Source organism: Macadamia integrifolia, chromosome 5 (genome assembly GCF_013358625.1).
Source record: "Macadamia integrifolia cultivar HAES 741 chromosome 5, SCU_Mint_v3, whole genome shotgun sequence".
Classification (NCBI taxonomy): domain Eukaryota; kingdom Viridiplantae; phylum Streptophyta; class Magnoliopsida; order Proteales; family Proteaceae; genus Macadamia; species Macadamia integrifolia.
Window position 1 is genome coordinate 25,318,462 of NC_056561.1, and position 14,500 is coordinate 25,332,961.

Consider the following 14,500-nt stretch of genomic DNA (forward strand, 5'->3'; position numbering starts at 1 on the left):
AAGATCCTTTTCTATTTCTTTTCCGTCAGCTGTACCTTGCGAAACAATGCATATAATTAGACAAAACCCAAATCGGTAGGGGGAACAGTAGATCTTCTAGAAGCTTCCTTAACTCCCAACCAACAGCCTTGTTGCCCAAGATATTCAAGGTGCTCGCTAGGCTGAAGAATGGCCCAGATCTTGGGCCAGCACTAGATCACTTGTCCCCCTACTTTGGAAGCTCGATCTACATCACATGAGGAGCAGGATAGACACAAAGTATATATGGGAGGAGCTGGCCCGTCTTGAGCAGGTGGTAGTGGTAATGGTCGTGGATCCGCATAGCCACAGGGGAGGATGCAGGCTCTGTTGCCCTTCAAGAGATCACAGAGTATGAGGGCAGGTCCACCTCCAATACCCCACCACGACAAGACCCTGTACTAGAACAGGATCCCAGATTCTAAGGCAAAAAAGGCAACAAGCAGCCTAAACTGAACAGGATGCGGGGTAATGTGAGGGGGAAGGATGGAAGGTTGTGTCTAAGTATTGTCATTCCACAACATCCCAGCACACGCCACTATGGGGCCCTATAATCAAGCGATGCTAGATGTGGTTATGAGGCTGGCCCAGGGGTCAAGTGGCCCACCGCATACAAGGTGATGAATGTGTATTTGCCCAACAGAAAAATAAGCTTTAGGAGTGTATAGATGACCTGAAGGAGATGTGGGAGAGCAACGGAGTGATTATCATGTATGATGGCTATACTGGGCCCACGAGAAACTCCATCATCAACTTTATGGTTTGAAATGACGGTAGAACGGTGTTCCTAAAATTTGTGGATGCATCTAAGGAGAAAAAGGGTGCAAAATACATTTATAAGTTACTGAAGAAGTTGGTTCAAGAGGTGGGAGTGGAGATCATTGTCTAGGTTGTGACGAACAATGAAAGCAACATCGAGAAGGCCAATCAGAAGTTGATGAATACCAATAAGTACAATCTCTTTTGAACCCCTAGTGTAACCCACTGCATTGACCTCATGATGAAGGACATGGGGAAGATAAAATTGGTGCAGAGTGTGGTTGAGAGAGCAAGACAAGAGAACACCCTTATCTACAACCATGGTTTGCATTGAACATTCTGAGGAAGAAGTGTGAGAGGGACTTAGTCAGGCCCGACGTCACTAGATTCGCCACAAACTACATAGCACTGAAAAGCCTTGAGGTGAAGAAGGCTGGACTCAGATCTATGTTTGCATCTAAGGAGTGGTTTGGGTGGAGGGAGTCGAATTCCCCTAGTGGTAGGGCAGCACAAGAGACCATTTCATCTAAGGATTTTTTGCAGCACAAGCAACCATTTCATCTTCTAGTACTAAAACAATGTGTAGAATTGGAAATATTGCATAAGTATATAACAGGGTTCGACGTTTACTACCAAAGAAGGGTGCAAACAAAAAACACCACTTTATGTGACTTTTCTTGCAAAATGAAGGTTTAAATATGTTTTTATCTACGCTAAAACAAGGTTTCCTAGAAGTATTGGATCCTTATATGGCCCTCCCACCGAAATGGCAACCGAAACAATCAGCCAAAAAATACATTGTTTGTGTCTACCCGAAATGGCCTACCGAAATGAGATTTAGAAATATGGTAGGAGCAAAAAGGAGAGATGAGGACTAAAATATTGTTAGAGAAATAAACTTATCATTGTTATTGGCTCAAATAATTTCGTAAACAGATTTATCATTGTTGTTGGCTAAAATATTCTCTTTTTTCAATGCAAAGAATAGATTGATACCACTCCAAATAAAATTCCAGAGAAACTGTGGATTCCAAGGAAAATTTAAGAACATTAAATGAACTCCCAAGTATCCATATCATAAATAATCTAGCAGAGTGGAAAATCAAAACTACTAAGCATATTTGCATAGGCAACAAAAACACAAGTACCATATTGATGAATTTCTTGGTCATAAGCCAAGGTATTAGCTACCTACCTTGAAAATCATGGCTTGAGAAGGCAGATCGGGTTTTATCTGACAGTAATTTTTTGCAAACTCAAATTTGTTCTTCCCGAGCAGACCAGGCCTGAAAAAATAAGGAATCAATCAATAAGACTGAAGCCTTAAGTCAGCTCACTAAGCCATACCCCAAGTGCATGGGATAAGTTAAGACAAGTCACAAGTCAGAACCAAGAACCATAAATATAACTAAACCGATATTGCTATCCACTTCTGGAATTTGCTAAAAAGGATCATCAATGGGTAAAGAAAACTTGCCATAGCATATCTATTTGATGAAAGATGTCAAACGGCCTATGCTCACCTAGGAAAAAAACCAAATAACATTTAGAATGAATCCATGGTAATATTAAATCAACAAAATAACTAAAACAGGAATATCTAAGGAAAGAAAAAATTTGCAACCGTCTGAACACACAACACACAAAGAACAATATAATTCAGGAACAAACAACTTCCAAAATAATTATCACCTTCAAAGAAATAAATTACACCATAACATCAATACTTCTTAGTTCTAGAGGTCCATTTATATACAACCTTGACAAAGGAGTTCCAGAGAGCAGTATTATGCGTTTGACTAGCTTTGCAACATCAAGTACAGCTTGAATCTGTCATTAAAAGAACATGGTTATGAAAAAAAAAATTGACATTTAAAGCTTCTACAAATACAAGTACACAAAATGCATCATGGAGACTAGTAGACTATCTAATTGGGAAGGGAAAAAGAAAAAAAGTGAATTTAAATAAGTATAGAGGAAATCCAATGGGTATACCCAAGTTGGAGGAGCATTGTTTAATGTGGTATGAACATTTCTTGTCATACCCCATGGAAACATAAATATGGTTCTCATTTCTTTATCAACAAACAGAAGGCATGACAAATACCTCTGGATGTTCTGAAGCCTTTTTTGAACATCGTATATGGTGAGATTCATCAACAATCCCAAGAGCCCACTCGAGTTCTAGCATACTGTTGCGAAGATGGTGAAGCATTGTGTATGAGATAACCACAACTCTTGGACATCTTGTTAGACGGGCTGGATTATTTTCGTGACCAAAAACTGAAAAAATATATATATTTTATGAAGCAGCAAACTTAAGCATGAAATAGGAAGGGCATGCAAGCAACAGTACTGAAGAACCAAAAGAATTAATGTCTATTTTTAATGCATGTTCTCATAATATACTTTAACACATAGAATTGACAAATTAAGCATTAATGATAAAATAGACAAGCATTTTTTTTTTTTTTTTTTTTTGGATGAATAAATAAATTCATTACCAAGAGAAGAAAGAATATATATATATATAAGGGAATGTAAAAGAGGGGGAGAGCAAACCTAAAAGGAACAAGCCCGACAAACTGGGGGGCAGAACTAAGCACAGAGGTATTAGAGATATTAGTTATGTTCCTAAGGGCAGTTTAGTAATTTGTCGTTATATGTTTTATTTTCATTTTCCTCCTTAGGGAGGTATATGTAATATCATGTAAATAAATTAGTGAATTAATATATTGGTGTTAGTGAGACTTTACTCACAACACACACATTCTACCATACTTCTTCTTCTCCATCTTCTTCCTCTCCAACCCTTTCTCCTTCTTCTTCCTCTTTCTCTCTTTTTCCCTTGTTAATCACAAACCTTACGTTCTAACTCGGTATCAGAGGACAAGATCTTGGTTTAAGAGTCGGATTACAAGTTCCTTCCTTCTATTTCCTCTCTTTGGAACCCTAGGTTACAAAGGGGTTCCAAGGAAGAGATCATTATGTGAGAAGACTTCAAGTTTTTATGAGATGAGCTTGAAAAAGGGTCAAAGCAAACTCTTGAAAAGGTTTTAGAAGGAATGAAGCTGTTGAGGAGCTTTTAGAGTCATTTTCTGGGCAATCGATGACTACCGCCCTCATGTTCTTGAGAACATCCTTTCTCTCTCATCCTGCCACCTTTGAGGTGGTTCATACTTCATTTGAATCGGCCAAGGGTCCTTTACAAAGCCCCCAAGCTCTCGGTCCTAAGGAGAAAGAGATGTGAGGTCACAACCTCTTTCCCTACTGATTTACAGGTACCGCCTCCCCTGTTTTCTTCTCTACTGGCTTCTGAAGTTGTGTTTATGATGGACTTCCTATTGGATTGTGAGATGTATTGTTAGGGTCTTGTGAAGTGGTATGATCTGTTTTGCTGCCATTAGTATGCCTTGATCTCATTTCTTTCCTTTTGTTATTGTGTTTCTTCCATATGGGATTTATCTCTGAGTATCTAGGAAGGATTTTTTGGGTAGAGTGTGTACTCCCCATTGTGTTTGTGACTCCTTATCCACAACATGTCTGAAGATAGTGGACTTGAAGCCCTCTTTGGTGATGTTTCAGCCAGTGTATTGAGTAGTGCTCCTCCTACTCCTATGGCTTTTGATAACTCACATACTTAGATCTCCATTGTGAAGTTGGACCACACCAACTATTTGGATTGGGCTCATTCTGTGAAGCTTTCCTTATGAAGTAGGGGAAAGCTAGGGTATGTTACAGGTACCATTAAGGCTCCTGCACAAGATGACCCGACATATCCAAAATGGGAGACCGAAAACTCCATTGTTATGACATGATTGATCTTTTCCATAAAACCTAAGATTGGAAGAAGATTTAAGAGGAAAGAAACTGCTAAGGATATTTGGGACAGTGTTACTAAAACCTTTGACCGTGTGGGTGACTCGGCCAAAGTTTATCAACTACTCCAGAAAGTCATTGGCATAAAGCAAGGGGTTAGGACCATTTTTGAGTACTATAACACTGTCATTAGTCTCTGAGAGGAGTATGATCACTACAGAGACCTCCAATTGTCCAACCCTGAGGATGAAGCTAAGGTTTACCGGACACTTGAGAAATAACGGGTTCTTATTTTGCTTGGTGATCCTAAGTATGAGCCTATCCGCGTACAGATATTAGGCCGGTCTCCACTTCCATCTCTTGATGAAGTGTGTAGCTATTTGCAGAGTGAGGAGACCAGGCGGGTGGCCATGGAGCATGTCCCTACCCTTGAGTGGTCAGCTCTCACTACAAGCTATTAAAGAGATTGGTGTGGTGGTGGCCGAGGCCAAGGCCCACCCCATGGAGATGATAAACGATGTGATCATTGTGGGAAGTCTAGGCACACCAAAGAGAGATGTTGGGTTCTTCATGGTCGACCTCCTGGCATGTGTGGTGGTTCTAGTGGTGCTCGTGGTGGACGTAGTGGGGGAGCTAAAGCCCATAGTGTTGAGGCTAAGCATGCTACTACAAGATTTGCTCCTAGCCCACAGGCAGAGCACAGTTCCTTTACTAGGGAGGATATTGCAACATTCCACAAGGTCATGTCTCAGCTGGGAGGCTCATCATCTGCCCTTAAAGTGCCAGATTCCTCAGCTTCCGCCTTGTAGGTTTCCTCATCTGCCCCTTCCATAGCACCATCTTGGGTTATTGATTCTGGTGCTACGGATCATATGACTGGCACATCCCATTATTATGATACGTACTCTATTTGTTCCAGTAGAGATAAGGTCAGGGTTGTCGATGGCTCCATTTCCTCCATTTCTGCTAAAGGTAGCATTCCTATTACTTCTTCCATTTCACTTGATTCTGTGCTTCACGTTCCTGACCTTACCCGTAATCTCTTGTCTGTGGGTCATTTGACAAAATCCTTGAACTGTTGTGTCACTTTTTTCCCTTCTCATTTTCTCTTTCAGGATTTGGTGACGAAGAGGATTATTGGCAGTGGGCATGAAGAGAAAGGACTCTACATACTTGACCCTCAATCACCTCTTTTGGCTACAGCTCAGTCTTATATGTGTGGATGTACTGATAGCAGTTCTGTGGATTCTGTGATGTTGTGGCATCAATGTTTAGAACATCCATCTTTTGTTGTTATGAGGAAATAGTTACCTTATTTATTTACTTCTTTTCCTAGTTCCCATGCTTTTCATTGTAAACCATGTATTTTTTCCAAACATTGTCATTCTTCTTATCCTTATCATGGTAATAGATCTACTGTTCCTTTTCACATTGTACACTCTGATGTTTGGAGACCTTCTACTACTACTTCTCTACTTGGTTTTCGTTACTTTGTTTAGTTTGCTGATGACTTTTCTCGTGCTACTTGGACTATTCTAATGAAGCACAAGAATGATGTGTATGACGCCGTTAAAACTTTTTATCATATGGTATGTACACAGTTTGACACCAAAATTTAAATTGTTCGTTCCAACAAAGGGGGGGAGTATATGTATGGTGGTCTTTAAGAAATTTTTACTAATCATGGCATTATTCACAACTAGCTTGTGTTGACACACCCCAACAAAATGGGGTAGCTGAGAGAGAAAACCGCCATTTGTTGGAGGTCAATAGGAGTCTTCTGTTTGGCATGCATGTTCCTAAAACTTTTTGGTCTGATGCTCTCCTTAGTGCTGCTCATCTGATCAACTGTACGCCAACACAACTCCTTGGTTCCAAAACTCAATTGGACATCTTGTCTCCTCGGTCTTCTTCTTTCTCCCTTCCCCCCAAATTGTTTTATCTGTTATGTCCATGTCAATAAGTCTTCACAGACTAAACTAGACCCCAAGGCCCTTAAATGCATCTTTCTTGGCTACTCCTCCACTTCCAAGGGGATAAAAGTGCTATCATCCCTCTTCCAGACGAAGGCTTCTCTCTAAAGATGTCACCTTCCTTGAGTCTACACCATTTTTTGCCTCTTCTCAGCATCCTTTTCAAGGGAAGCATAATGGAGGTGAAAAGGCTACTGACGAGATTCCTTTTCTTTCCCCATTGCCTATCTCTCCTTTTATGCTTGACATTAGGAAACAGAAAGAGGTGGATATTATTGATGTTGGTGATCATTCAAGAGGTGGTTCAAGTTCAGAAAATGAAAAAGAGAGCATTCTGTACACAAGGAGGAACAAGAAGACCTACCAAGAGTCCTCTTTGAATCCAACTCCTGAGATCCACTCTCTTCAGTCAGGTAATATCTTTCCTTCCCCATTAGAGTTAGATCTTCCTATTGCTATTAGGAAGGAAAAGAGAGCTTGTACTAATCCTATAGCCCAATTTGTTTCCTATGACTCTCTCTCTCTCTCCTACAGTGTTGCATTCACCATTGCTCTCTCATCTACTTCTATTCCCAAGAATGTCTCTAAAACTATGTCTAACCCTAAGTGGAAGCAATCCATGACTGAGGAAATGAAGGCCCTTGAAAAAAATTGTACCTGGAAATTGGTTGACCTTCCAAGGGGGAGAACTCTAGTTGGATGCAGGTGGGTCTACACAATCAAGTACCGGTTAGATGGAACTATTGAGAGGTACAAAGCAAGGCTGGTGGCGAAAGGATATAGTCAAGTGTATGGGATTGACTATCAGGAGACATTTGCTCTTGTGGCTAAGCATAACACTATAAGGGTTCTTTTGTCCTTGGCAACAAATAGGGATTGGCTATTGTATCAATTGGATGTGAAGAATGCCTTTTTGTATTGCGACTTAGAAGAGGAGGTGTATATACAAACTCCTCCTAGCTTTAAGTTCCCTTCTGCTACAAGAAAAGTGTGTCTTCTCAAGAAAGCCCTGTATGGCCTTAAACAGTCTCCAAAGACCTGGTTTGAAAGGTTCCGACAGGCTATCCTGAAGAATGGTTATTCCCAAAGTTAGGCTAACCACACTTTGTTTACCAAGCATGGCGATGGCACCATTACAGCCTTGATTGTCAATGTGGATGACATTGTAATAACTGGTGATGACAGGACTGAGATAGCCAATCTGAAGAACTACTTAGCCCAACAATTTGAGATTGAGGACCTCGAACCTTTAAAATATTTCCTGGGGATTGAAGTGTCTAGATCTAAGAAGGGCATAAATATATGCCAAAGGAAGTTTATTTTAAACCTATTGAAAGAAACAAGAATGTTTGGCTGCAAGCCTACAAGTTCTCCTATTGAGCAGAATCATAAGCTGGTAGAAGATGTTGGCCCTTCTCTTATTGATGCAGGGAAATATCAAAGGCTAGTTGGGAAGATCATTTATTTTTCCTTGACTCATCCAGACATTACTTATGCAATGGGGGTGGCGAGTCAGTTTATGCATGCCCCCACAAGTGGGCACTTGGATGCGGTTTACCGCATTCTCTAGTACTTGAAGTCCTCTCCAGGGAAAGGACTACTTTTTGCCAAGCATAATCACATGAGGATAGAAGGCTTCACTGATGCAGATTGCGCTGGCTCAATCCTTGATAGGAGATCTACTTGAGGTTATTGCACATTTATAGGTGGAAACCTAGTTACATAGCGAAGCAAGAAACAAGCTATGGTGGCTCGGTCTAGTGCAGAGGCAGAATTTAGAGTCATGGCTCATGGAGTGTGTGAACTTCTCTGGTTGAGAAGGTTGGTCCAAGAGTTGGGATTTAATACTGAGGCACCTATGAGGCTTTATTGTGACAAGTGACAACAAGGCTGCCATAAGTATAGCCCACAATCCTGTGCAGCATGACAGAATAAAGCACATAGAGGTGGACAGACACTTCATTAAAGAGAAGATTGACACTGGTTACATATGCACACATTTTGTGAAGACTGGAGATCAGCTGGCTAATATCTTCACAAAGGGTCTTCATCATCATCAGTTCAGTTATTTGCTGTCCAAGCTGGGAATGCATGATATTTATTCTCCAGCTTGAGGGGGAGTGTTAGAGATATTAGTAATGTTCCTAAGGGCAATTTAGTAATTTTTCGTTATATGTTTTATTTTCATTTCCCTCCTCAGGGAGGTATGTGTAATATCATATAAATATATTAGTGAAGTAATATATTGGTGTTAGTGAAACTTTACTCACAACACACATTCTACCATACTTCTTCTTCTTATCCATCTTCTTCCTCTCCAACCCTTTCTCCTTCTTCTTCCTCTTTCTCTCTTTCTCCCTTGTTAATCACAAACCTTACATTCTAACTAGAGGCAACAAACCAAAAGGGGTAAAGGGGAACTAAGGGGGGAAGAGGAGAGAATGGTAGGTGGGAGACAACCCCAAGATACAACAATAAGCCTATTCCTTTGGGTATTTCTAACAAACCTGGAGTGCAAAGATGCTATCTTGGGAGAACTTGTTTAGTAGTTGGACCAATATATACTGGTTTAAAGGGAAAAAAGGAGAATCCGTTTCAGGATGGTTTGAAGGGGGTTTAAAGACTCCAGAAAAGGAAAAAATCGGTACTGGGAAAGCAGGACGAGGTTGTGGCTTTAGCAAGGGAAAGGAAAGCTTCGAGGAGAGGAAGGAGAAAGGCAGAGACGATACAAGGGGAGAAAAAGGGAGGACCAAAACAGAGGAGGGCTCAAGCCCAGCCTGGACAACCAAAGAGGGGCATGGCAGAGTAACAGAGGGGGAAGGAGGAGAATGATTTGATCCATCAACCAGGTAAAGATTCTCGGGATCTGAGAATCGATTGCTACCGACAATCAGTGGAGGCATCGATAGACTAGTGGTCCTAGTATTGAGGTTCCCAGAGGCAGTAGCAACTGCCACACTCTCCGACCAGGTCCGTCTGAGTTCAAGAGTACTCTATTCACAGCAAGTGATATTTCTATTATTTTTTTTTCCTTTTCCATTGAACAGTGAACTTAGCGGCAGTTGGATTTGAAGTCGAGATTTGCGGCAATATGGTATTCTTCTCTACCGAGGCAAGCGAGTGATCTGAAGATTGATTTTTAGCACAGAGTGAGGTGGAAGGAATGACCAAAGCTCTTGCACAAAGTGCAGTTAAGGGGGAGCCATTCGTATTTCACCTCTTGGATGAAGGAGTGGCCTTCGCCGTCGATAATGGTCATCGAAGAGGGTAGAATGTGGCCTACTTGAACCTCTATGCAAATTCTCGCGTAGGACAGCCTATCCATTATCTTCGTTCTTTTGTCAGAGTAAAGCGGCTTTCCGATGATGGATCCAATCAAGCTCAAACCCTTGGGACACCAAAAGTGGAGAGGGAGGTTGGGGAATGTGACCCACAGGGGGATGGAAGAGAGCTCAGAGCGATTGAATGAAGTGAACTCAATTGTCACAGAAAAATGGGTTTCTTCCCCACAAACCAAGGACCACTGTCCAAGGCTACAAATTTATCCTGGGTGGAGGAGAAAACGAAGATAAAGGTGTCGTTTTCTAACATTAAGGTGGAGAGGGTTCCAGAAGGCTTCCATTGGTTTAGGAGAGAAGCTTTAACTATGGATAAAGGGGGTCGGCTGCCAAGGAAGAAGCCAATGATATAGTTTCTCCACTTGAATATTTCAGAGTCTAGGAGTCCAGGCGGATAGAGTCCAATGGGCATAGAATTGAGAGGTGGGTGGAAGAATAAGGAGTGGCTGAGGGACGGAGGGAGGGAGGAAGGATGGTGGGAGGGGACGTTGGGGGAGGATACGACGGGGTTCCATGCACGGTTGGGAAGAGGGTGAGTGAGAGAGGGGCGGAGATAGGGAGGTGGTGGGGGTAAGGTCAGGGTTGTCAGGGTCGGAAGAGGGGCCGACGGCAGGGACCATCAGAGCCGGAGGGGAAGGGGTCATATAGGTTAAATAGTCATCGGAGTCGGTGGGGGTAAGGTCAGGGTTTGGGGCATAGGTTAAACAGTGTGGTTTTTTTTTTTTATCTGTCAATTGGCTTGATGAAAACTGTCTTTGTATTAAGTTGTCCTAAGTTGTATTTTTCCTTTTTTCTCCTTTACCTCTCTGGGGAGGACTATGTAATTTCCTTTAGTTATTAGTTTGAATCTAATATAAGTGGGAAGAGCAAAATGCTCTCCCACGATTTGCACTCTTCAGTCTCTTTCTCCTCTCAACTCCTCTCCTTCCTTCGTCTCTTCTCTTGCTATCCCTCATCTCAAACCCTAATCTCTTTGATTTCCAACTTGGTATCAGAGCCACAAAGTGGTTTGAGAGTCGACTAATCATCTCCTTCCCATTCTTTGAGTCTCTCTTGGAACCCTAGAAAAGCAAGGGGTTCAGTAGAGGCTTACTATGTAATTCAACAAGATCTAATGGAGTTCTAAAAGCAAGATGAAGACCATTGGAGGAAGAGTTGAGGGCTATAAAGGCTGCTTACACAAAGAGAAGAGCAGCTCACCTAAGCATTATCACCAGCAATAGGTTTGACTCCCTTTTTCTCTCTCCTCTGTCTTTGATTGGGGCTGTGGCTGGCTCAGAAGAATCGCCCAAGGGTCCTTTTTGACCCCTCCAAACCTTGGTTCGTGATTTAGTGTGGTGTTGGAACACAATCACAATCACTCCTTGCTACCAGGTATCGCAAGCTTCTCTGTTTGTTGGTTGTTTGGTCTAGAATGACTAGTAATGTGGTTATTTGTTATCTTTGATGAATACATTATAGGATGCTTGAATATGCTATTGGGATGAAGCTTCACTGTTAAAAGTTGTTTTTATTGGTTTTCTATCAAGCTTTCATGGTTTGTTAGCTGTTGTAGCTAGATCTAGTGCAGAGAAGCTGTTTATTGTACATTTGTGGGTGGTAACTTAGTTACATAGAGGAACAAGAAACAACCTGTTGTAGCTAGATCTAGTACAGAAGCTGAATACAAGGCAAAGGCTCATGGAGTTTGTGAACTCATTTGGTTGCATCGGTTGGTTCTTAAGTTAGGGTATGACACTGAAAGACCTATGCGACTCAATTGTGACAATAAAGTAACTATAAGCATTTCCTATAGCCCAGTGCAGCATGATAGAAGACCGGAAGTTCATCAAACTTCTTGCAACATTTGCACACTTTTTTATGAAGACAAGTGATCAATTAGCAAACATCTTCACCAAAGGACTCATCCCTTACCAGTTCAATAATGCAAGCTGGGAATGTATGACATTTATCTCCAGCTTGAGTGGGAGTGTTGGAGTTTATGTAATGACGGTACTTTAGGAACTGTCTCTATATTAAGTTGTCCTACGTTGTATTTTTTTATTTTTTTTTTTCTCTTTTACCTCCCTAGGGAGGACTACGTAATTTCTAAGTTAATAGTTTGAACCTAATATAGGTGGGAAGAGCAAAATGATCTCCAACAATTTGCACTCTTCATTCTCTTTCTCCTCTCCTTCTTCCTTCATCTCTTCTCTTCTTATCCCTCATCTCTAACCCTAATATCTTCGATTTCCAACTAGGTGTACCTTGTTCACCATTGGATTCTGAATTTGTAACTAGCTAGCGTGTCCAAGACAATTTGGAATAATCATGGTGCAAGATACCAGAGCTTTAGCATTTTCCTTTATGTATCATATTTACCTTACATTCATAGTTGTCTGAGTTTTTCCAAGGGAATTAAGGAACATGATCATTCGATGCCAAACGTGGCAGGTCACCTTATGCATCTAGTGCCCATGTATTGTTTTTGATACTTGGTTATGCTTGACTGCGTTTGATGCAGTAAGGTCTCATGTATTGTTTAATTTTGTGGTTTTGGGGTTTTATTTTAAATTAATAAGGTCACGGGCTTATTCTTATAATGGGCCAGGTTTTACATGATGGGCCTCTACATGGTGATGCAGATTCTTCACCAAACTATGCTTGTTTTATTAGGAATAAGTCTAAGGTTGGGTTGTATATGTGTTGGGCCTTCAGCCCATATGGTTTGAAGTGTAATGGGCCACTTTTATGGGTCTAAAAGAGGGGCTTAAAGGTTGCATACAGGATTACTAGTTTGTTTCCTTTTTCATTAGTTTCCTTTTTAGTTGGGTTTGATTTAAGTTATATTTGTTTCCTCAGGATTCAAGTTATTAGTTGAGACAAATCATTAGTAGTTAGTTTCCTTTTTCAGCTAGTTACTAATTTCAGTTTTTAGGAGACTAAACTAAGATTTCTTTTTGAGGAACCTTCTATTTTGTAATTGATGGAGGGCAGGTAGGGGTAGGGAAGAAATCCCTGAGAGGTCTCAGAGTTGCAGGGGAGAGGGAGAAATCGCACTGAAAAGAGGGGGGGAGAAAGGAGAATCATTCACACATGCCCGCAGGCTCCACTAATACTCAAACTCAATTCATCTTTTCAATCTGTCTTTCTCAATTGATTACAAGCATATAAATAGGAAATTTAAAAACTCTAGCATGGAAAGAAATCCTAAAAGGAAACTAACTCAAAAGGAAAAGAAATCCTAAACCAACTCTAACTATGTCCTACGTATGCAACTTCTCAAAAATAAACAGAATAAAATAAACTAAAGATATTAGTCTGCTAAATAAAATAAACTACTAAAATCCTACTAGACTAAGGACTCAATATGGATCCGTTTCATCTCTCGCTGGATACCCAAATGGGTATGGATCGCTCTATGGGTGCGTATCTACATCAATTCCCCCGATGTTGAGAAAAACTCGTGTTGTAAAACGGAAGAATCAACACCAATCAATCAACATCCATCCTTGCATGTATGAAATCACCATCGAAACCAAGATCAAATTAAATGAAATCCATGACACGAAGTTCATTGGTGAAGTAGTGACTCAGGAAAATAAAATCGATCGGTTCACTGAAGAGATCAACCGATTTAAATTTTTCCATAAGTTGATCTTCAACTTCCAACAGTGCCATCTCATCTTCTACCACCAGCGATTCATCTTCTAGTTCATCTACCTGTTGTTCAACGGTTGAGATCACATAGTTGAAGGTAGAGTGTGCTATGGATTTGATTTCCATGCAATATCGTTGAGCCTCATTGAGCTTCTCTATTATCAATTGCATTTGTTGACGGATATCCAATAAAAGATCCAGATCCATTAGTCAGCTTTGCTTCTTTTTTTTTTTTTTTTTCTTTTTTTCTTTTTTTTGGTCAAAGGAGGGCAGAATTATAAATAGATGAAGTTCACTTTAAGCCACCAAGGGATATCACGTGTGGGGCAGGGATATAATTGGAAATAAGAAAAAAATATGGGGGATAAAAGAATTAAAGAGAAACAGAGGATCAAAGTGGGGAAATCTAACAAATTAAAGAGATTAAGGGAGAAATATCAGGGGTGGGGTTTGGGATTACCGACAGAAGGCCAGGGATCTCCTTCTTGGAGACGAAACTAGCAGAGAGGACTCTGCTCTATCGAACCAGGGAACAAGTCAGCGAAGGAGTCGGAACCAGGTAAATCACCGCCTCTCTCTCTCTTCTTGGTTTCTCTTCTCCTTCTTCGTCTCGTCATTTCTTCTTCTTCTTCTTCTTCTTCTTCTTCTTCTTCTTCTTCTGCTTCTTCTTCTTCTCTTCTTTCTTCTTTTGTCTTCTATTCTTTCTTCTTCTATCTTCTGTTCTTTCTTCTTCTCGCTTTTTCTCTTCTTCTTTTCTGTTCTTTCTTCTCTTCTTTTTCTTCTTCTGTTCTTTCTACTTCTTCTATTTTCTAATTCTTTTCTTTTTTTCTTTCGCTGCTGAAACCTTGCAGAGGGATTCGACTGAGAAGAGGACGATGGGGTTCTAGCTGCTTCTCTGTCGACTCTCTCTTCTTCTCTCCTTCTGCTGTTCTCTTTCTTTTTTGTTTTTTTTTT

General features: G+C 40.8%; 1 protein-coding gene across 3 annotated transcripts in view; it reads right to left on the bottom strand.

Annotated features, from left to right (window-relative positions):
• LOC122078292 (DNA annealing helicase and endonuclease ZRANB3) overlaps positions 1-14,500 on the bottom strand; it is a 107,751-nt gene that overhangs the window by 78,716 nt on the left and 14,535 nt on the right. For all 3 annotated transcript variants that reach the window (XM_042644224.1, XM_042644222.1, XM_042644223.1), the window contains exons 4-7: positions 2,885-3,060; positions 2,537-2,607; positions 2,255-2,290; positions 1,973-2,063 (exon numbers count right to left, since the gene is read on the bottom strand). In XM_042644224.1, the coding sequence (XP_042500158.1) occupies positions 1,973-2,063; positions 2,255-2,290; positions 2,537-2,607; positions 2,885-3,060 (374 nt within the window). The remainder of the gene's footprint in view (positions 1-1,972; positions 2,064-2,254; positions 2,291-2,536; positions 2,608-2,884; positions 3,061-14,500) is intronic.